This window comes from Protopterus annectens, chromosome 5.part0 (genome assembly GCF_019279795.1).
Source record: "Protopterus annectens isolate FY-2018-M chromosome 5.part0, PAN1.0, whole genome shotgun sequence".
In the NCBI taxonomy this organism is placed as follows: domain Eukaryota; kingdom Metazoa; phylum Chordata; order Ceratodontiformes; family Protopteridae; genus Protopterus; species Protopterus annectens.
Window position 1 is genome coordinate 1514377130 of NC_056735.1, and position 21928 is coordinate 1514399057.

At 38.4% G+C, this 21928-nt stretch overlaps 1 protein-coding gene across 1 annotated transcript in view; it reads right to left on the reverse strand.

Annotated features, from left to right (window-relative positions):
* Nucleotides 1-2094: 2094 nt before the first annotated feature.
* GPR15 (G protein-coupled receptor 15) overlaps nt 2095-21928 on the reverse strand; it is a 52452-nt gene continuing 32618 nt past the window's right edge. The window contains 1 exon segment of the mRNA XM_044072017.1: nt 2095-2203. Within this exon segment, the coding sequence (XP_043927952.1) occupies nt 2095-2203 (109 nt within the window).

Here is a 21928-nt window from a genome sequence, read left to right on the forward strand (position 1 = left end):
TACTGTGGTCCCAGCAATACAGTTACATTTTCCAAACAAGTAATATAGCTGACTTACAACATGCCAATATGCTCACAACTAGCAAGTACAATTGTGTCAGACAGTGCTCTGTATCCCTCATTACTGACCTCAGTTATTAACTTATGTGGCCATATGTTTCTACACACACACACACACACACACACACACACACACACACACACACACACGCACACACACACATGCACGCATGCACGCACGCACACACACACACACACACACACACACACACACACACACACACACACACACACACACACACACACACACACACACACACACATGCATGCACGCACTCACTTCATAATGGAGCCCAGCAACAGTTTCATAACAAATAACGGAGCCCAGCAGCAGTTTCATAACACTTAATGGGGCCCAGCAGCAGTTTCATAACAAATAACAAGCCCAGTAGCAGTTTCGTAACAAATAACGTGCCCAGCAGCAGTTTCCTAACAAATAACGAGCCTGGCAGCAATTTCATAACAAATAACGGAGCCTGGCAGCAGTTTCATAACAAATAATGGAGCCCAGCAGCAGTTTCTTAACAAATAATGAGCCCAGCAGCAGTTTCATAACAAATAACAAGCCCAGTAGCAGTTTCATAACAAATAACGAGCCCAGCAACAGTTTCATAACAAAATAAATGGAGCAGTGCTTACTGTGGGTGACTCTGGCAGTAATGATCTGATTGGGAACCCATGCATGTTTGTGTTTAAAATTCATGTTAGGGTGCATGCAACGCAAGCATGAGTCCTCTGTTGGGTCCTAAAACAGGTCTTGCAGCTCTAATCCTCCCGCTCGCTCTATGGTTCTGGTGCCTATGTCCTGATGTTTCTTTATTGCACTCCCATCCTTACTAACCTCCAGGCTTCAAAAATCTCAAAACTTGGGCAATGCTATAACAAAGTTGTTAAGTTTGCAGCAAATACCCTTTTCAGAACCCACCATTCTATAGCAGCAAAAATCCTAAATTGATTACAACTACCCTTTCAACTAACATATACACAGCTTCTTACCACCTATAAAATTATTCGGCATCCATCTGCTTGTCCAGCAATAAGTAACATTCTCCACAACTATGCTCCCAGTTGGTCATTATAATCCAGTAACCAAAAACTCCTGTCTGTCCACAAGTCTGTCAAATCTGCTGGGCATTCTTTGTACTCATACCATGTTGCTAAGACTTGGAACTCCTTACCATCTATCAGGTCAATACCCTCCCATCCTTCAAAACCATTATAAAAGACTTCCTGACCAAAAGTTGGCTGTGTTCTTGCCCAACACTAGGATAAACTGTATCCCTAAATGTGAACAAGTACCTATTCATACCTTACATATCCTTACTACTCTCCCTGCTTCACTCACTTCCTTAGGTCTATCAATTTCTGTCCTTGGCTTTCTCTCTAAATATACCATAAATCTATTTTTCTCTCACTTCATATTGCAATTCCTATTTGTATTATACTAACTTACATTTAATTTCTCTATAAACTAGATAAAACGTCTTTATATATTAAATCGTTGTCATGTAACCTGTATCTATTCTTAACCATGTTTTCATATTATGTCTAACTTGGTATAATTACTTAAACTGTAGATGTTTTTGTATTATTTCTGAAGATTGTAAAGTTTTTGCTCTTAAAATGTTTTTGTAATACTGTGGAGGTTTTCTCCCTACCCATTCAAACTTTTCCAGTAATCAAATATCAATAAATAAATAAATATATCACACACATTGACACATTTCCCTGTGAAAGACATGCATCCCTGTTCTCCCTTGTTCAACCATGCAAATGGTGATAATTGTGCCCTGAATGTGTACCTTGTTACTTGGGTTGCCTATGTCTGATGCACAGCATGGCCAACCTATGCATGGATAAGCACAGTCTGGTATTTTTGCATGCCTCATTTATACCATTTGTTTTTACAAGAATACATCATTTGCACTGTTGTGTATCTGCTTAATTCTTGCATAGCTATGTTGCAAAGCTATGAGAAATCTTCTGTCTCTTTGCTAGTGTGGTGACATACTGTATTTGCCTCCATCTGGTATAATCACCCTCTGCTACTGGTTACTCCCGATTCCTTGTCTGTCTTAGCCTCTGGTACTTGTAGTGCTGGGAACTGCTGGTCCTGCAAGAAGCCACATTGCTGTAATTCTTTTCTAAGTATAATATTGAGTAACATAGAGCACATGGTCAATATTTTGCCATGTGGCTAGGTCATACTGGCTGGAGACAGCAAAAGCATGCCTTCTACATATTGAACACATGCAATATAATGTTTCTGGTTTGTGATAGTGCATGTTTATACCCCTGGTCTGTTTGATTGCATGGATTTCTGATGGTTCTTATGAAACAGGGTGCGAGAGCATATCTAGCACCACCAACATGATGCCCTGGTGGGAAGTCACCCTTTGCAAACCATTTGTACAGGTCACCTGTGTGCCATATGTGTGAGTCATGAAAACTGCCAGGGTGGCCTGCATAAACTTAGTAGATGAAATCCTGTGCATTAAAGACATCTTGGCAATTGATGGAGTGATACCCCTTGCACTTCATGTACCTCCTTGCCAGTAAAACAGATGGGTCTACATTTCAATGTGGGTATAGTCTATGTCCCCCAGAACCTCAATAACCACAAATGGGCTATATCATCAAATTTCCAGAAGGTGATGGCTCTTTCCCACTGGAGTACATGGGAACCACATATGCTCATCCACATGTTGAAGCATAGTATCAACAAAATGACTGAATACTCTGTATGCAGAGGCCTGAGATGCCCGTCATTGTGCCCCCATTAGGCCACGTAAAGGTCCTTGTAGCTGATATACACAGAACTACACATACCTTGATATCCACTTGTGTAGGTACTCCACAATTCCCTTGAGGTTACAGATGGGGCCAGCACATTTCTTTGGTTTGTTGCATGGTGTTCCTGTCCATAGAGAACTGTTCGACTATGTCGGTGTTGTGGAGGACATGGAATGTTAAGATTAGCTGAATGATCCTGCACCTTTGGGGTCAATGTTGTACACCACTGGGAAAGCAACTACAATAAGAGCTTCCTACAGATGCATATTTATAATGGCTGTGGCTGCCCCAAGTATATTTGTGCAATATTCCATCTAAACATGGACATATGACCAAGTTCAAATCTAAGGCAATATCTGTTTTGCTACTCAAGATTTAGATGTTTCTGAATTACTACGCCATCTTGTTTTGCTTCATGACCATACGTGACACTTCATTACACATTACACAGTCATTAACATATAACATGGCTGACCACCTTATTTGGCCTAGGCATGTAGTGTAGATGGGATTTCTGAATCAAACTCAACCTGTGCATCTGTGTATGGCTATTCATCAGCAAATTCACTTAGTGAAATGTGGCAAAGTTTTCTGAATTAGGTCCACTGTCTGATAATAAAGGGTCAACAAGTGTCTGAAAAACACCTTGATACCATAAGATGAAATCTGTTAACTTGGTGAAAGCAAGGAAAAGAACATAAAGGCAGAGGATTTACATAGTGAAACAAACAATAAGGGAAAGTGAAAGGCAATAACAGAAACATTCTTATGGATAAATGTATTACTTAGTACATGCAGAATGTCTTGAGTAATAAAGAATATTTCTACTTTCCTATAGATTCTAAGTAGAAAAGTAAACGTGCACACAACAGGGGATGTGTGGAGCATATAGTTCTAAATTAATAAATTTCATCTAGGCATAAAAGTATATAAATTCCTTAACAGGGAAGTTTTGTATGAAATGAAATACTAGGATGAAGCAATACAGTTAAATCCATTTCTTTGATTGTCTCAATTTCTATAAAGCCTTACTAGTAATTAACCACCATAGCAATTTCACCCTATAACCAGAACAAAAATGCAAATTAGTTAAAGCATGCACATGCCACTTACGTGGGAAAAACAAATAATATGTTTAAAGTCAGAATTTTGCAACATCTCTCATGTATAAGAACTAGAAACATGCATAATGCTATTTATAAACATATAGAAGTTAATAATGACCATCAATTTAAATTTAGAGCTATTACTAATGTTTTTCCTAATATAAGAAGAGGTAGCTTAGTAGATGCCACTGAGAGAGAAGAAACAAGGTGGATAATTGAGCTTTTAGCCCACAGGACACCAGGACTAAATGAATTTGTTCCCATGAAACCCGCCCTCAAAGATAGGAGGGTGCAATATAAATTTTGATTGGTTAAAGTGATTTTAAACTAGGTATTTAAATGTGATTGAAACTGTTTTCTTTTATTTGAAGAAGGGCAGAGCCCGAAAGCGCTTATCTGTGTTAAAAACTGCTTGTTTGTATTAGTTTTATTATATTAAATCAGAGTTTTATCGTTGGACAGTGGTGGTCTACATTGGTTTGTTTGCAAAAGGATTTTTATGTACTTTGTGGACCTTTAGTCAGCTTTCTCATTTTGCTGTCTTTGCTGCACTTATGAGGTAAGTGAGGTTGGGGCTTGACATAATAGTGTTTGTCTCATGCACAAAAAGTGCAGGGTTTGATTCTCACTCAGGGGAAATTGGCTAAGCTTAAAATGGTCCAAAAGAGCAGTTAGCCTAGGACTTGCCTATAATTTTATGGGTTGAAAATATGTCTATATTCTCCTCACTCTGGAGAATATAGACATTTGTGCTATTACTGAGGTATGGTTTAAATCCACAGAAAGTTCTCCGGCAGTGCAAGGCTTCAGTGCCTTCAACATATTTAGACCACCAGCTGCACAGACAAGGACAAAAGGTGTAGGAGTCTCACAATGCCCTGGAATTTATCAATGTGCAAATCACCTTAGACAAAGTCCCATATCATATCCTAGCAAGTTATAGGTCACCCTCTGTATCCCTAGTATTCAATAGCTCATACCAAGACTTACTGCAGACACTCACCATTAAACCAAATATCCTATTCATGGGAGACTTGAACTACCCCTCTGTAGACTGGGAAACATACACTGCCTTTTACTCTCAGTCACAATGATTTCTTGATTTTATTAACATAAATACCTTTGAACAGATATTCCTCATACCCATCTGAGGTTGCAAAATACTGGACCTGGTACTCACCAATATGGGAGAGTGCTGCAAACCCCCATGTCACAGCCTCACTGGTGAGGGTGGACCAAAAAGCTGTCTCCTTCAAAATAAATATCACCTTGGTAATCTCAGCAAACCGTGTAACAGTTAGAAACTATTCCAAAGCAAACTACATCCTATTATGTGATAGCTTGTCAAAAGTTAATGCCCCTCCCAATCCTGAATTCATAACAAACTATGAGAAATTGTTCAGAGGCCATGTATAACCATGTGAATGACTGTATAGAGGTTGTTGTACATACTAGAAGTAATCCCTAAACAAACTGTAAAAACAAACCACACTGGTGGAATCCTAAACTTATTAGGGTACATAACAAATGGAAAAGAAATATTGGCTAAAATCAGGAAGAACAATTCCTATAATGATAGGAGTTCTCTAAGTAAACAAAACAGGAAGAGTAATTAATTGCAACAATGCCAGTTATAAGGTCAAGATAGCTTCACAGGCTAAAGATAACCAGAAGGCCTTCTACAGCTGAAACCTCAAAGGCAGCATACATCAGTGTGCTGAACTGATGGTTAATGGTGCCATCTTCACTGAGCAGAGTGGCACAGTGAATTTGCTGGTTGACAAATTCAGTTCAGACTTTACCCCCACTCCCCCAATGCCTCCCCATTTAAATAACTACTAGCTTATCCCCCATAACTATTAATAGGGAGCAGGTCCTGGCAACACTCACTAAGGCCAAAAACACAGCCTCAATGGGCCCTGACAATATCCCAGGATGCCTCATAATTATTTTGAAACATGACCTATTAGGACCAGTTGAGTCATTTTTCAACTATAGCTACAAAGCATGCTTTGTACCACAAGAATGGAGGACTGCAATGGTTTTCACACTTTGTAATGGTGGACCATCAACCAACCCCAGAAAATACAGACCCATTAGTCTAACTAGTCTAATATGCAAAGCCATGGAACAAATTATCATGGAAATGATTAACAATGATATAGGCAAACTTCAGACACCAGACCCAATTCAGTCTGGCTTTGTCAAGGGAAGATCATGCCCACTATACCTGGTGGACTTCTATAAGAAGTTCTTCAAGGCAATGGATGAGGGGTAAACAGGTCATACTGCTTATCTTGACCTTGCTAAGGCATTCAATGCAATACCTCACTTAGGTATAGTTGATAAACTCACTGAACTGGGCATAAATCAATACATAACTCACTTGTTTGCCAGCTGGCTCACAGACAGGATCCAGTAAGTCAGGATTAGTGATATCACCTCCACCAAGAGAATGGTCAGCACTCAGCAGGGAACCTCAGGACTTCTTGCTGGGACTGCTCCTATTTGGCATCTAGTTATCAGAGGTAATGGCTAATGCCAAGGCCTTTGGTTGACCATGGTCACAGATGACTGCAATTTGGGAGCTATCATTGCTTTTCCCCATAAACATCTTATAACAGGGCCTAACATAGACAAATGACTGGTGCCAAAGTCATGAAATGCCAAGAAATGCGTTATAGTGCCTTTTGGGAAAACTGCCACTCAGGCTAATTACTCCATTGATAAGTGTCCCTTAAGAGTTGGCCCAGTAGTCAGGGATCTCGGAACATATGTAGACAGTAATCTGGGTTTTGACCCACATGTAGTCAAAGTAGTAAGAAAATCATTTTATGATGCCCATTTTATAAGTAAGGGCATGGTACCCAGGTACAAGGAAGTCATAGTACCACTTATTCAGCTCTTATCAAACCCATCATTCAGTATAATTCCCCCCTTCAGCATTTACCTGATCAGACATATACAACAGATGGAACACCCACAAAGGTTCCTTAACAGTTGAATCCAGGATATTGTACCTGATCAGACATATACAACAGATGGAACACCCACAAAGGTTCCTTAACAGTTGAATCCAGGATATTGTACCTGATCAGACATATACAACAGATGGAACACCCACAAAGGTTCCTTAACAGGAGAATCCGGGATATTGTACATGATCAGACATATACAACAGATGGAACACCCACAAAGGTTCCTTAACAGGAGAATCCGGGATATTGTACATGATCAGACATATACAACAGATGGAACACCCACAAAGGTTCCTTAACAGTTGAATCCAGGATATTGTACCTGATCAGACATATACAACAGATGGAACACCCACAAAGGTTCCTTAACAGGAGAATCCGGGATATTGTACATGATCAGACATATACAACAGATGGAACACCCACAAAGGTTCCTTAACAGGAGAATCCGGGATATTGTACCTGATCAGACATATACAACAGATGGAACACCTACAAAGGTTCCTTAACAAGAAAATCTGGGATATAAACACACTGTCCTTTACAGATTGCCTTAAAGCCCTGTTGTTACACTCCATCTCCTACAGGTTACTGAGAGGTGATCTGTGCCTGGCATACAAGGTATCCACAGATCCAGCTCTGATGGACTTTTTGTATATTTTTTTTAATAGATTCATAAATTGTTACTAGGCTAATGACCCAGGGGGCCTTTGTAAGCCTAGCCAAGTATTCCCAAAAGAATAATGACATCCTGTATCCAAACAGGACATTGCGGGCCAGGCATTGATAAGCTACTTCTGACCATAAGGTACATGGGCGCCAGGCCTGGTGTAAATTTCTAATTCTCCATCCACTTTTCTAGGTTGCACTTAAATTGGGTTAGGTAAATACTAGGCAATCAGTCTGCAGACTATCACATGACAAGCCAATATTCAGACAGTAAGCGAAATTGAAAATCAAGCCCTTTATCTTATGTCTCTAAGTTAAACACCTTAACCATTATGCCAACCCCCCGATCTAATGTCAACCCCAATCTAATGCCAACATTTGCAAAATGAACAGCATCAGAACCATTAGATCCAAGGATTTAAATTTAGCTTGTGATATTAATAAGGCATGTTGGTGAGACAGTTACATGTCTAATAGGATCCCGATGTTCTGGATCAGGGTCATCATCAATGTGATGCATAGTCCATCCCTAACCCTATTTAAGTGTAACCCTGACCAATAGATGGGAAATTGAAAATTCACCCTAGGTCTGGCCTCCCTGTCTCTGAGAGACAGAGGCAAGCAGTAATGCCCAAACTAACATATCCCCCACCACATAACCTCTAGAAACATCCTAACACACCCCTCTTAATAAATGTCCATGAAACTTAGGGACACAATTGGGTTGGATTGCATGGCTCGGCTTATAAAGATGCGGGTGGTCTTTAGCTTAATATATACTTATGGAACTATGAAATGTCAAAAAGTAGCATCAGGTGCTATATCCAATTTCATGGATTTATTTAAGCCATAGTTCAGTGAGCATGAATGAATATGATTTTTTTCTTCTTTTTTTGTTAAACCTTATAGCAATGTTTTTTTAAAGATATTTTTGAGTCCTAAAAGCTCCACCCTAGAGCTTATTCTGTAGTAGGATAACTGTGTTAAACATTTTCTGTCTCAATTAGCAACAGCCAATGTGCACTGCTTTGTTTGGGCAGCTGTTGGAGGACTGGTGATTCAGGTAATCTAATTTTAGGCTTTGTTTTTATGCTAAAAATATTTTATTTTTGTTTTTGCAATATTATTTTAGTGCTGCTTTTTAGCAAACTTTTTCTGTGAATTTTGTAAACTCTAGGTTAACCAAATATCCGACTGTGTATTTTTTCTTTGAGGCCAAAGTTATGTGAATTGTAAAGCTGCACTACTAATTTTTATGTCCAAAAATTATGGCACTACTTTCATATTTTCTTCAGATCTTTGAACAGCTGCTGAGTACTCTTCAGTATGAATGATTCTGATGTTTAGATTTTAGTTTGTAATTAAACTTTCTTTTCTTTTTTCCCCCTTCCACACATACCCATTGTGCATAGGATACTGTGGCAGAGTGAGGGAAGGAAAAGACGGATTAGCAAAGGGCATTGCAGGATTTTGTGACACAACGTCAGGGTAAGAAGGAGTACATAGGAGGTGACACAACATAAACAGATATTGGACAACACAGGATGTGAAGTAAAAGAAAGGAACAAGGTTAAATGTTTAGCAAGTATAAGAACAAGACCAATAATTAAATGCAGATTGAAAAATAGCCCAGGTTGGTAGAAAAATAGTGGAAAGTCAGTTAGTGAAGACACCTGAGGCTGAAAGACTTACCTAGGTATTCATCCTATAAAAATGGAGCAGGAGGAAAGAAGCAATGAAGGCAGTAAGAGTTGGAGAGAGTAAAATGAGATGGACGGGAAGCTATATGGCTCATGCTGGCAAAGGCATAGGATCAGCAGGAAGGTAGCGAGCTTCAAGCAAGAATAGAGGATTTAGAAACATTAGTACTTTTGTCAGCTGGGCTAATAAAGAAAGATGGGGAACAACAGAAAACTAGGAAACATAATGCACTAGGAAAAGTTAGGGGAAAAAGCCTAGAGATTGGAAAAAGTGGGCAGAGAGAGCTTGAAGAATAGTGACAAGTGAAGGGCACAAGTAGGAAACAGGAGACAGAGATAGGCAGAAAGTGAGGAAGAGAGGTCAAGAAGAGGAAATATGGCAGAAGAAACACATAAATAACAAGAGGAAGGAAGACAGCATGCAGACACAGTGCAGAAAGTCATTATGAGTGGTGAAACTGAGATTCGCTAGAGGTGATCATGCTAGAGACAATACCAGAGGGAACCAGGACTAAGTAAGTACTGTGAGATACTCAGTCCAAGCATGGGGGAGTATCGTGCAGTATACAGCCTGTAGAAACTGTAATAGTAAGAATAGACCTAATAGAGGGATAGAGGCGACCATTTCTCAAGAATTAATAATCTTAGCACAGGAGGAAGAAACACCAGGCTACATATAATCTAGTCAAAGAGCTTAGACATGCTAAGATATGGGTGGAGTTGACCAAGGTGGTCAGTTTCTGAGATGGCTGGGTGAGTGATGCAGTATATACAGGCAACACTTGTCTGATAAAGGGGTCTGCTGAGGTGGTACAAGCAGAGCTACGAAGATGGCAGAGTTGTGTCACCAGCCAAGCTTCAGGGAAGGGAGATGATTAGACTTTAATATCTGGATGCATAAGTAGATAAAGTTGTGTGTCTAATGACTGGAATACGGACTGAGGAGATTGTGCAGAAATACTGGCTGTTTCTCAGGGACTGATTTTACAGTAACACTAAAGTCAAAAAAGTCAAAAAAGCCAAAAAAATAACTTTATTATCATTTAACCATACCCGAGTTACAGCTGAATGAAATTTCATTCCTTCAAGCTCATGCACAAAAACAGAACAGCATCAACACAACAACATATACAAGAATCAACAAAATACAATTATACAGCAACAGTGAAGGAGCCATCCGAAGACCAGAATCTTGAAACAAGTACGATACATGGACTACCTCCATCACCCCGCCACCATCTCCATGCATCCCGGGCAACATTTATGTCTCAGTACTTTCATCTGACCATCCTCTCATCACCACCGACATTCCAACCGCTGTTACCTGCAGGCCTAAATGGTTACACCATCTCCAGCAACATCCAAGCCTAAGTCCTTCCTTTTGACCCTCTTTCCAACTGCAATCTTCGCACCTGCCTCTAGCTGCAGGCCCAGATGGCCACACCATCACCAGCAACATCCAAGTCCTTCCTTCCTACACCTCCAACCCTTACAAATCACCATCCAGTCCATCACCATCAAAGGGGTATGAGTACTAAATTCTACTGGAAAGGAATGTTTCTAATATTATGCTTATTAACTAAGATGGAAGTGGAAGGAGTATTACAAAAACAAAAGATAGCTTTCGATACTTAAAGAGCATGTAATGGAGGAATTTGGATCCAGGCTATAGTAGAGAAAAACTGAGGGTGACGCAGGGGGTGGCTGGGTATTTGTAGATGTATTCTGGATGTAGTCTTCAGAACCTCTGCATAAGTAATGTTAGCTGGGTATGTATAATCAAAGGTGAGGTTGATAAGAATTTATACTCAGTAATCTGTATATGATTACAACTCTTACAGATATTTAAAATCAAATCAAAAAAGACTTTATTTTCTGTGAGTATGAAGCAGTTCTTAAATAGTCTATGATAATAATCATCAATCCAGTGTGTTTGCTTTAATGTTTCTACTTTGCAGAATAGTGCTAGGTACTTGGTACTAACTGGAGACTTTAAAAGTAAACTGAAAAATGTCTGAAGTTCTAGGTATGGATTCACATCTGCCACATAGAAAAGTATAAGTCGAAGTTCATTAATGTTTAAGGGGAAGGCTACCAGTGTAGTGATCAACTAATTTAAACAAATGAAATAAGAGAGAACTGGACTAATTTACTACTCTGAAAATTAAAAGGATGAGATGAGCATGCTAGCATTCATAATCTGCTAAGAATGCACATTACAATAGAATGTGGAGCTGTGCATTTTTAATGTACCTTTTTAACAATGTATTTAAAATGGTTGCATTGTATATTATGGTTTATGAAAAATAGGTAAATGTTGGTTTAGCTTAATTATTTTTTTCATGTTGTTAAACATACTTAAAAATAATAATGAATCAGTTCTGTACCTGTTGTGATGTTTCTATTGTGCTTTGTGAGATAAAAGTTTTTATTCCATCCGTTCGTGTTTTTATTTAGCTTAGCTTCATTTTTAACTTCCCATTCTGTAAATTCCATTTTTTTCAAAATGTTATGGGTTTTGAAGTTCAGCTGTTGCAAGGAGTTGACAGATACACATCTAATGGGCTTAAGACCACAGCATAAAGAAAAGTAAATATAATACAACAGGAGCAGACTCAGTGAAGTGAGTAAAATTTCACAGCTTACCGGTCAGTTGCAACACTATTGTGTATTATATTTTAACATAGCTTGTGGAGGACCACTGTAACCTCTTCTCCCAAATGTGATGGGGGAATGGTACCTGACTCCACAAAGGATGAAGTGATAGCAAGAAAGAGCACACAATTTGTTTTAATGACTTGTCTATACAGTACTTCCTGGTTCCGAGAGCATGGAGGGGAATATGAACTGCTGTCCTGAACATAACTTTCTAATCTCCACTCACTAATTAGAATGCACACTGTTCATTTACAGAGCCACACCACTCTCTCTGTTAGCTAACATCTCACAGGCCTTCTGACCATGTTAACTGCTTTTTACAGAAAATATTTTACACACACACACACACACACACACACACACACACACACACACACACACACACACACACACACACACACACACACACACACACATATATGCACACCTTGATTGAACACACACACACACACACACACACACACACACACACACACACACACACACACACACACACACACACACACACACACACACACACACACACACACACACACACACACACACACACACACACACACACACACACACACACACACACACACACACATATCCCAGGGAAGGCTGGCAGAATTATTTAATTTCCCATGGTTGTCTTCTTGGCTTAGTAGTACAGTTACTACTCTGAGAAAAGTTACAAACTTCCATATACTGTTTTATTATTAAGGAAGCCAAGTATAGAATTCACCAGTTAATATCTCTTTCACTGGTAGTCAGCCAAAGCAGTCTAGAATGCATGTACCCTACAGTTTGCTATCTCATGGTGTAAATAATCAGCACTTTCTTGTCAAAAAATCAGCAATGCAAAATACATTTATAATAACTAAATAAATAGCATCCACAAGAGCAAAAAGATAAACACATTTTACTTAAATAATAAGAACAGTGTGAATACAGAGTAAACTACATTAAAGTTGTCACTCAAGGAAAATTAAAAGAAAATGCAGCAAATGTAGATAAGATGCATAAAGCAAAACTTAACTCCAGATATCTAAGTTCCTTAGCTAGATGATACCACAAGTATTGCCCCTGAAATAGCTAATTCCTTTTAGAACACTTCATTAACAGGTATAAAACATTAATAACTAATCCGAACAGAACTTATAATCATACATGTACAAAATGTGTCAAATTAATTATCCATAATGAACACGGCATTTTATATGACTGCATTTACATTTTGGGAGACAGGCAGAATATAAACATAGAGTTATAACCATTTACAACTTGGGAGTCTAGCAATTACCAAGTAAAAGTGTGTATAGAGAGACTTATCATTAGATTATAATACTCATTATAAATTCAGAGGAATGCAAGGTAAACCTATCATAGTTAAACTTATTAAGCTTATGAATACAGGAATAGATTGGGAGGCATTTAGGGAAATTTATTAGGAGTTACTGCATGAGGGAGAGTCCACGTATATCTTAGATGATAAAAGGTCTGCCCATAAATTAGTACTAGGAGTAATACAAGAAGAAATGGCACTTGGAATAGTGAACTTTAAATGTTTCAGATGAGCTTTAGCAGAAAGACTTACATAATTTAAAAGTCAAATGTGCAGCCCTTCCTCAGATAGGGTGGAAAGTGTTTTCCAGGCTGAAGCAATACAGGCCCTTATAAATGCTGAGAACTGCAATAGCCTTAACATTCTGTTCATTGTCTGCAGGGCAGAGAAAGATTGAAAACCAGCACATAATAAAGTTTGGAACAAGAGAGAGATGGGACGAAGAATAGGCTAATCCAAAAAGGCTACTGTAACCCATAATTGATAAACTGGAGGGCAATCCCAAAATGTGTGATCTATAGTGGGATTTGGATACTCATACTCCTGGCAAGTCATCTGACAAGCACAATCTTTCTGTACAGAAGTAGTAGGGTCCCAATAACCCTAGTTTAATAAAAACAGTAACTTCTCATAAACATATAAAAAGGCTTTAAAGTACTTAAAGGCATTTAAGAAAATGTTAGCATAAAACTCTGGGATTTCCTTATCAAGATAGGAGAGCCAAGCATAAACAGTTTTAAGATTCAGCACAGAAGGTTCATATTAGGTCACTGCATATATTAGAGACCTTATAACATTTCTCTGGAGATTTAGAATAGCAAGTAGCCATTGACTGGGTCAAATGGGGGATTGCACTGATGTAATATGAGAAACAAAGGAGGAAGGAGGACTTAAGGACCATATACCATATCCTTAAGAACCTTTAAATATCGGAATGCATAAACCCTCATAACTGTTCAAAGTTCATGTTTCACCTACTGTTGTTGTCACGTTTGATAACCATCTGATTCCCAGGTTTGTCCATCTAAAGGGGGACAAGCTGAACCCACATATGCTAGGTCAATCTAGGGTTTTGTTAAATGCTTCAAGAGCAATGTGAGTTAAAGAAATGGAATGCCATGGTTTTAGATATTTAGGGACAGATTTCTGATATCTGCTTAAATTCCAGGGATTAGTAACTTTTATGATTTTAGCTTCAATTAGGGCACATCATGGTAGGGCAGAATGATTTAGAGAAAAAAAGATGAGATAACAAGATGGTATTAGTATAGTTACCACAATCAGGGATTTACAACACATCATAGTTGAAGCATGCGGAGCCACCTGATTTCTTCTCTTCTTGCCTCATTCCAGAGAAATGCATTCAGTAGTTTAGAAATGTTTTTGTTTGTTTATTTCTTTAACTCAGTGAGTAAAGATGGGGTAGGTATGTGTCAGAAGATATAAAACAACAGAGAGCAGATTAGCATCTTAAAAGCTGTGATGCAACCCATTACTGATGTGTAAACAATACCTTGAGTGGACTCAAGGAAAAACTTTATCCCAGATATTAATTATGTTAACCTTAAGTATTTCTGGATATCAGAATGAAGTTTAATGCCCAAGTAATGGGGGTAAGATTTTGTCCACTTAAAGGAGAGAGAAATAGTGCTGGCATTTAAGGACCTGACTTTGTAATTAATAGGGAATGTCTCTGTCTTGGAGACATTAATTTTCAATCCTGATAATTTACTAATTTTTGTAATAGTCCATGTATCATTGGAAAGCAAGTTAGGGGGCCTCTAGTGAGGATAATGGAGTCATCCACAAACATCAGTGCTGTGGTATCCACAGCATACAGAAACCACACTGATAACATAGCAAACTCATTAAGGAGCCCACGTAATGGCTCAATAGCTACTAAGAAAAGGGTTGGGAAAAGGAGGCAGACCATTTTTGAAGACACACGTTTTCAGATAACAGTAATAGCTTTAGTTGAGTTAATAAATTCCCTTGTAAGCTCATCCCATGCATAATTGTTCATATATATGACCATTTAAGGGAGTCAAAGGCTTTCTCAAAATCCACAAGAAGTGCCAAAATAGAGTTAAAATAGTTTTTTTAGGCCCTGAAAATGCAATATAAGTGTGTAAATATGATCTGCACTTACTCCTTCCCTTTTTAAATTTACCTTGTGTGTTTAGCATAATATTTGGCAATATGGACTCTATTCATTGGGCATGGTCATTGGTGTATAATTTAATATCTTTATTCAAAAGAGGTATAGGTTGGCAATTTTGTGGGAGTGTGTTATCCTTGTCAGGGTTGGGTATTATAGTTACAGCAGAAAAGGAGAAGGAGTGATTAATAGACTGAGGGGCATGAAAGGATTACAATAACAGACTGGCAAGATGTGGAGTTAAAACATGAAAACAGAGGTTTAAAGTTCCATATTCAGTCCATTTGGAATGGGCACTTTTTCCTTCTAGAAGGCCCCAAGAAAGCATTTAATTTCCTGCTCAGATATGGGATTTACTAGTAAAGCTTGATGCTGTACTGATATGTGGGGGAAGTTGAGTTTTTCAGAAAGAGTTTGCTTTTTCAGACAAATTTGGATGGTTGCTACTGTTTTACAAAGATACCCAAAAAAGGTCAAAAAATATTTTATTAATGCCATTAGGTGATGTGACCATTTGCTCCAATGGGGATGTTCTGACTCCTGTTATAATTGTATGTTCCCTTCTAAGGCCTGTGGGCCAGCAGTTTATCAGGCTTACTCCACTCTAACCATTTTTGCCCCACACCCTTTTGTGGGTATACGTGGGATTTCTTTCTTAAGAGGACATTAAGACATTGATCCTGCAGTGCATAGTGCCCGAAGAGAGAAGGGTCCTTAAATGTGGCTTTTTTACAATAGATCAAAAACAAGACATGTTTGAGCAGAGCTCTACAGAGTTCAAAAACATTTTCTTTGCCTCAGAGCATAAGCTCTTTAATTCTACCTTCAAGCACTCCCACAATTAAATATGTAGTTTCTCACAGATGGGATACTTCCACAGGGAAACATAATTAGCAACAACAGCAGATACAGATTCTTCTTCTTCAACTGCTATATCATATCATTTTATAGTAAAAATCTTTTTGCTAGTCATAGTGTCCATGATTTCATTGTCATTAAGGAAATGTCTGACAAACTAGCCTACCAGTCATCAAGGTTTGCAAAAATACATCTGTTTTTATTTAATAATCAAATCTCCCTTGTGTCTTAAAGTAGTCATTGCATTCCACTGCTTGTTTGTCCTTGTTTGTTATATTAGAAGAGGTGCCATCATGTCTAGATAATTAGCACATCTCCCTATCCTTTGACATCTGGACAGACAAACGTGCCTTCTTTGTATCATGAGAGCACAAGTGGCAGAAAACCCTGAGAGAAGAGAAAAAGCACAGAGAAGGGTACATTCTGATTCATTCAGCCTGGCATCCACACATTGCATTGGCATTCCCTTTAGCCTGGCATTGCTGCTAACATCACGATTCGCATCCCACTTAAGAACATCAGTCTTCTAGAGATGTCCCTCAAGAAAAAAAGTTTGAGACCAGGGGCAGTTTTACAGTATGTTATCCCAGACCCACTCTACATTGGTACTACCACATCGATGTTGGATAGTCATGTTGTAGGACCTGAAAACTAAACTCTATCTATGAAGCTTTCCATTCTGTCCACTTACTTTGTGCAGTCATTTTAAAGGGTTATGGTCTCAGCTGCATTGAACTTTCTATAATACAAGGAGGTTCTTAGCTTATACAGTGGCCAAATTTTGCCCAGGCACTTCTTATCTGTGACTGCATTTGATTTCTCCCTTGGTTCAAGTCTACATCTCATATGCATAATTGACTGTTCCCCTCCCTCCAAGGAAATCTGGCTAATTACACTCCCCCCTGACAGTTTGAAGCATCTACTTGTACAATGAATTCTTGACTATACAATGGACTGACTAATGCAGGGGGTCCAGTAAGAGCTTTCTTGAGATTTTAAAATGCCTGCTCATAATCTGGTGTCCAAACAACCTTATCCGGTTAATTTTCCTAGTAAAGGTTATAAGGGGAGTAGCTGCTGTGCTGTACTGGAGAGCAAATTTCCAATAATACTCTGCTGTCTCTAGTAATACCTTCACCTGTTTCTTAGTTGTAAAGGTGTGGCATGCCAGGAAAACTCAACCTTGTTAGGTTTTGGCATAATCCTTCCGCTGCCTTCTCTGTGACATAGAAAAGATAGCTCTGCCATACTCATCTGACACTTGTTAGCCTTGATAGTCAGTCATGCTCTTTGCAATCTGCCTAACACTTCCTTGACATGTTGCATATATTCTGCTCAGGACCGGCTGTCATTGGCCATATCATTCAGATAGACAAGGCCATAATCTTCTGAAGTCCTTATATTCACTGCTGTAGTATTCATCACTTATGGGATTTCCTAACATGGAAGCCCGACGTCTGGCCAGTATACCAAAGCCTACTATTGCTTTAAGGTATGCTGAACATCACCCAGACACTCCTTGCATAGCATAGGGCATAAAGGTGATATTCAGGATTACAATCCTCAGAACTTCTTTGCCACCAGTCTGAATGCTGTTTCTAACTGTCGGTCTGTTTGCCTACATCCGTCTTCTGCCAGGCAGGTGTCAGAAATGCAAGCCCTTATGGTTTGTCCGCCTTTTTTGGTGTTTCATAAGGACAGGATGTCTTTGCACACTAATCCTTCTTTATGCCTAAGGTGGTTAATGAGTTGACACTTAATCAGTCTATTACTTTGCCCCTGTCCATAATCTGAAAGTGAGAGAGTGCTGCATACTTTGGACATGCATAGACAGCTCAGATTTTATTTGGATAACACTAAAGCTATCAGAAAACCTGATTAGTTGTTTGTTTCCTTTCATGCTAGGTCTTTAAGATTAGCTGTTTCCATGCAAACTATTTCTACTTGGATTTCAAAGACTATTTCTTTTTGTTACACCTTTCATGGCAAGAGCCTTCCTTCTTCTGTAAAGGCTAATTCCACTAGACCTGTGGCTTCTTCTGGTTTTTTTTTTCTAGGGCTTAGACACTAATTCTAATCTTGAAGTCGCTACCTGGACTTCTGTGCATACTTTTACCAAACACTGCAAGTTGGATGGTATCTCCACAGCTAGAATTGGTTTTGCTAATGCCATTCTTCATGGCTTCTTAGAGGGTTCTCCTGGTGCGTCCTCCTCCCAAGATTCTTCTTGAGCTTTGGCACTCTCCCATATGTGATGAATATTGCAGAGGTAAATATAAGGACATAGTACAGTTGTATAAAATCATACCATAACAGTAGATGTCCTTGCCTTCACTACTGCAGTATTTACTCCCTGCCTCCATCCCCATAGCCCTTTTCATTCCTGGATGTGCAGGTTCTCTTTGGTTTTCCTTGGACTGGTATTCCTACTGGGGCAATTAGTTCTGAGGATGGTACACCTGAACATCACCTTTATGCCCTATATTACACGAGTAGCATTTGGGTGACTTTCAGTATATCTTAAAGCAATGGTAGGCTTTGGTAAAATGGTTGGATGTTGGCCTTCCATGGCAGGGAATTCCATACATGATCCCATACATACTACAGCAGTGAAGGCAAGGGCATCTATTGTTATGGTAAGATTTTACACAAATGTACTTTCCTGCTATGATGTGCCCTATGAGCCTCTGGAAGAGTGCTGGGGAATTTTTCAAAGCAAAAGGCATTTTGTAATTTCATACAATCCAAACAGAGTGTCAAATGTTGACCTCTCCCTAGCTGCAGGTGTCAAGGGCACCTACCAGTAACTCTTGGCCAAGTCAATAGTAATTAGATAGTTAGCCCCACCCTCTACAAATCATTGGTCAAGACATGCAGGACTTTGACCATGGTTGAAAAGGGACAATCATACTGCAGGCAATAATGCAGAGGACAGCCAACAAAAAGATCAGTGGAATGGTGGGGAAAAGACAGTCGGTGGTCTTCCCACATGAAACCATAAGTGAGAGGAGGAACATAATATTGCCACACAAGATCAAGAGACCATCCTGAACTGGAAAGACAGATGAGGAAGAATGGGAACACTTCCTGGATCTCTGAAAGCACTTCCTCACAGATAGGGCTGTAGAGCCATGAAATTGATTAATAGTTGACCACAAAGGAATCCATAGAGATATTCATGAGGGAATTGATAGTTAGAGAAAGTTTGAGAGGGAATTTCGGGATCGAGGTGAGGTAGAATGCAAAATGCATTTAAAAAGAGGGCCAGTTGTCTCTTTCTGTTAATAAACAAATGTAATGTACTTGGTAACTGCAGTCTTTCACTTAACTTAATCCTTTAACAACTATTGCTATCATGTTATATTTTTTTGATAACTCTTTCTAAATTAATTGAAATATCTCTTTCCACACATATGATGGATAGATAAGATGGATAGCTGCATGGCTTACAAATAGGACATGGCAAGTATCATACAGCAACTAGACAGGCAAAATCCTTGGTTACAGTCAGGGAGTCCAAAAGGGCTCTGTCCTAAGCCCCTACTTGTTTTGATTGTATCTTTCAGACCTAACTTTTTCATTTGAGGTGTTCGATAGTCAATATGCAGACGACTTGAAATTGGGTAAACTGATTACATGTGTTACAGATAAGGGATGTCTGCAAAATAACTTGACTAAATCGACCATTTGGACACAGGAGAATAATATGCTGATAAATACATCAAAAACTAAGTATATGAGATTTGGTAGGCATAAATTGAAAGATGAATATTTAATATAGCACACAGTGATTGAAACTGCAGACTCATTTAAGGACCTGGGTATATGGGTAGATTCAGCTATGAGTTTTTCTAATCATATCAACCAATTGGTTAATGATAGTTATAAAACTATAGGTTGTATAAACAGATTTATAAAGTCTAGGAAATCAAAAATAATGAAGTCAATGTTTGCTAGTTACATTAGACCCAAATTTGAGTATGGAATAACAACATGGAAACCTATAAGAAAACAAGCATGAGTAAACTGGAAAGAGTGCAACGGAAATATACCAAGGCTATCCATGGATGTGAAAATTTAAGTTATTATGAAAGACTAAAATATCTGAACGTGTACAGTGTCTCTTATAAATATCTAAAAGGAGATCTTATTCAGGTATATAGTTCATTTAGTGACAACTACCTCTGGGAATGTTTGGGGTTAACAAAAAGTACTAGAGAATCATCAGAATCCTATGTAGGAGATTCTATACGATTGAGAATTGTACTAATTGGTTCTTTGACATAGTAGCTGATGTATGGAACAGACTACCAAATTACATTAAGCAAGTACTAGTTTAGATATTGTTAAGAACAGCCTGGATACTTATTATGGGAACAAGTGTTTTGGTATATTGGCAAGCTAGAAGGGCATTAATGCTAGTGCTTGAAATATTTGTATGTATGTATGTATTTGTGCACATAAGTAGAAGGAGCTGTCTAAGTATATTCTATTTTCCCATGAACAGCATGGATGATGTGAAGGTCAAAACAACAAGAACATTTCTAGTTAATTTTTTAACTTAATTTTGTACAGGTCAAATCACAGTAAACTAATGTGAATTGTTTTTGGACTTATCAGAGGCCTTTTATTGTGTCAGCAAGTTTTTTTTTTCTGTCAGCTGATCATGAATATACAGTGCTTTTTCAAAGTCTGTACTTTGGTTTAAAAGAAATCCAGACTAAAGATTAACAGTAAAGACCTGTCTTTCCTTAGCTTACTCTTTTCACTCGTGTCCCCAAAGGCACAACTTAAGATTATTGCTTTTCTCTGTGTTCATCAACAAATGAGTCAGTATTTTTATATCGGTCCAATGCATTTTATGCATTTTTAGCTTGGTCATCTCTGGTCAGGCAAAATCCTCATGGGTTAACATCCTGAAATAGCAATAACACAAATCCCAAGGTAATGATGATTCATGGATAGCTAAAGCAAGTTCCTCCTTTCTGCACTGCAAATTCTCAAGTTTTGTCTGCTCTTTTAGGAGAATACATCTAACTATAAATAGTACCTTAGCTTTTTAGCTTGAACATGGTATTTTATTTATAATTCAGACAACTTCACAAAAAACAAATTCACAATAAAAAAAGAAAGACAAAAGAAAACTACTTTATCTCCCTTCTCCCTCTTGGTGTATGCTTTTCATTTGTCAAAGAATTGTTCATTCCATTATACCTTGTTTATTCCATAAGCAAGATATGTATTATGTAACCCTGCTGCGTTGTTCAGTTGTTCTAAACTACAATTGTTGCTCTGTAGAATTTATCACTTGTGCAGCCTCTCACATTCTAAGCAGCATCCAAGGCTGGGGGACTTAATATTATCTCTTTGTACTGTTTTCTCTACTTGCTTTTTTTGGTTTATTAAATATACATTCCTTAGCAGAAAGTAATGCTGCTTCATAAAGTTGCTTTGGATTTCTGCCTTACCTTATCCCTTAGTTGTATATTATTCAGCCTCACCAGAACATCATTTTTACCCAACTCTGTAATTGTTCATCAGCGAGCAAGGTATTCACACTAATGAATCTCAGGAAGCAAAATAAGCCTACCCTAGACCTACATTGTTGCAGCATGATATATT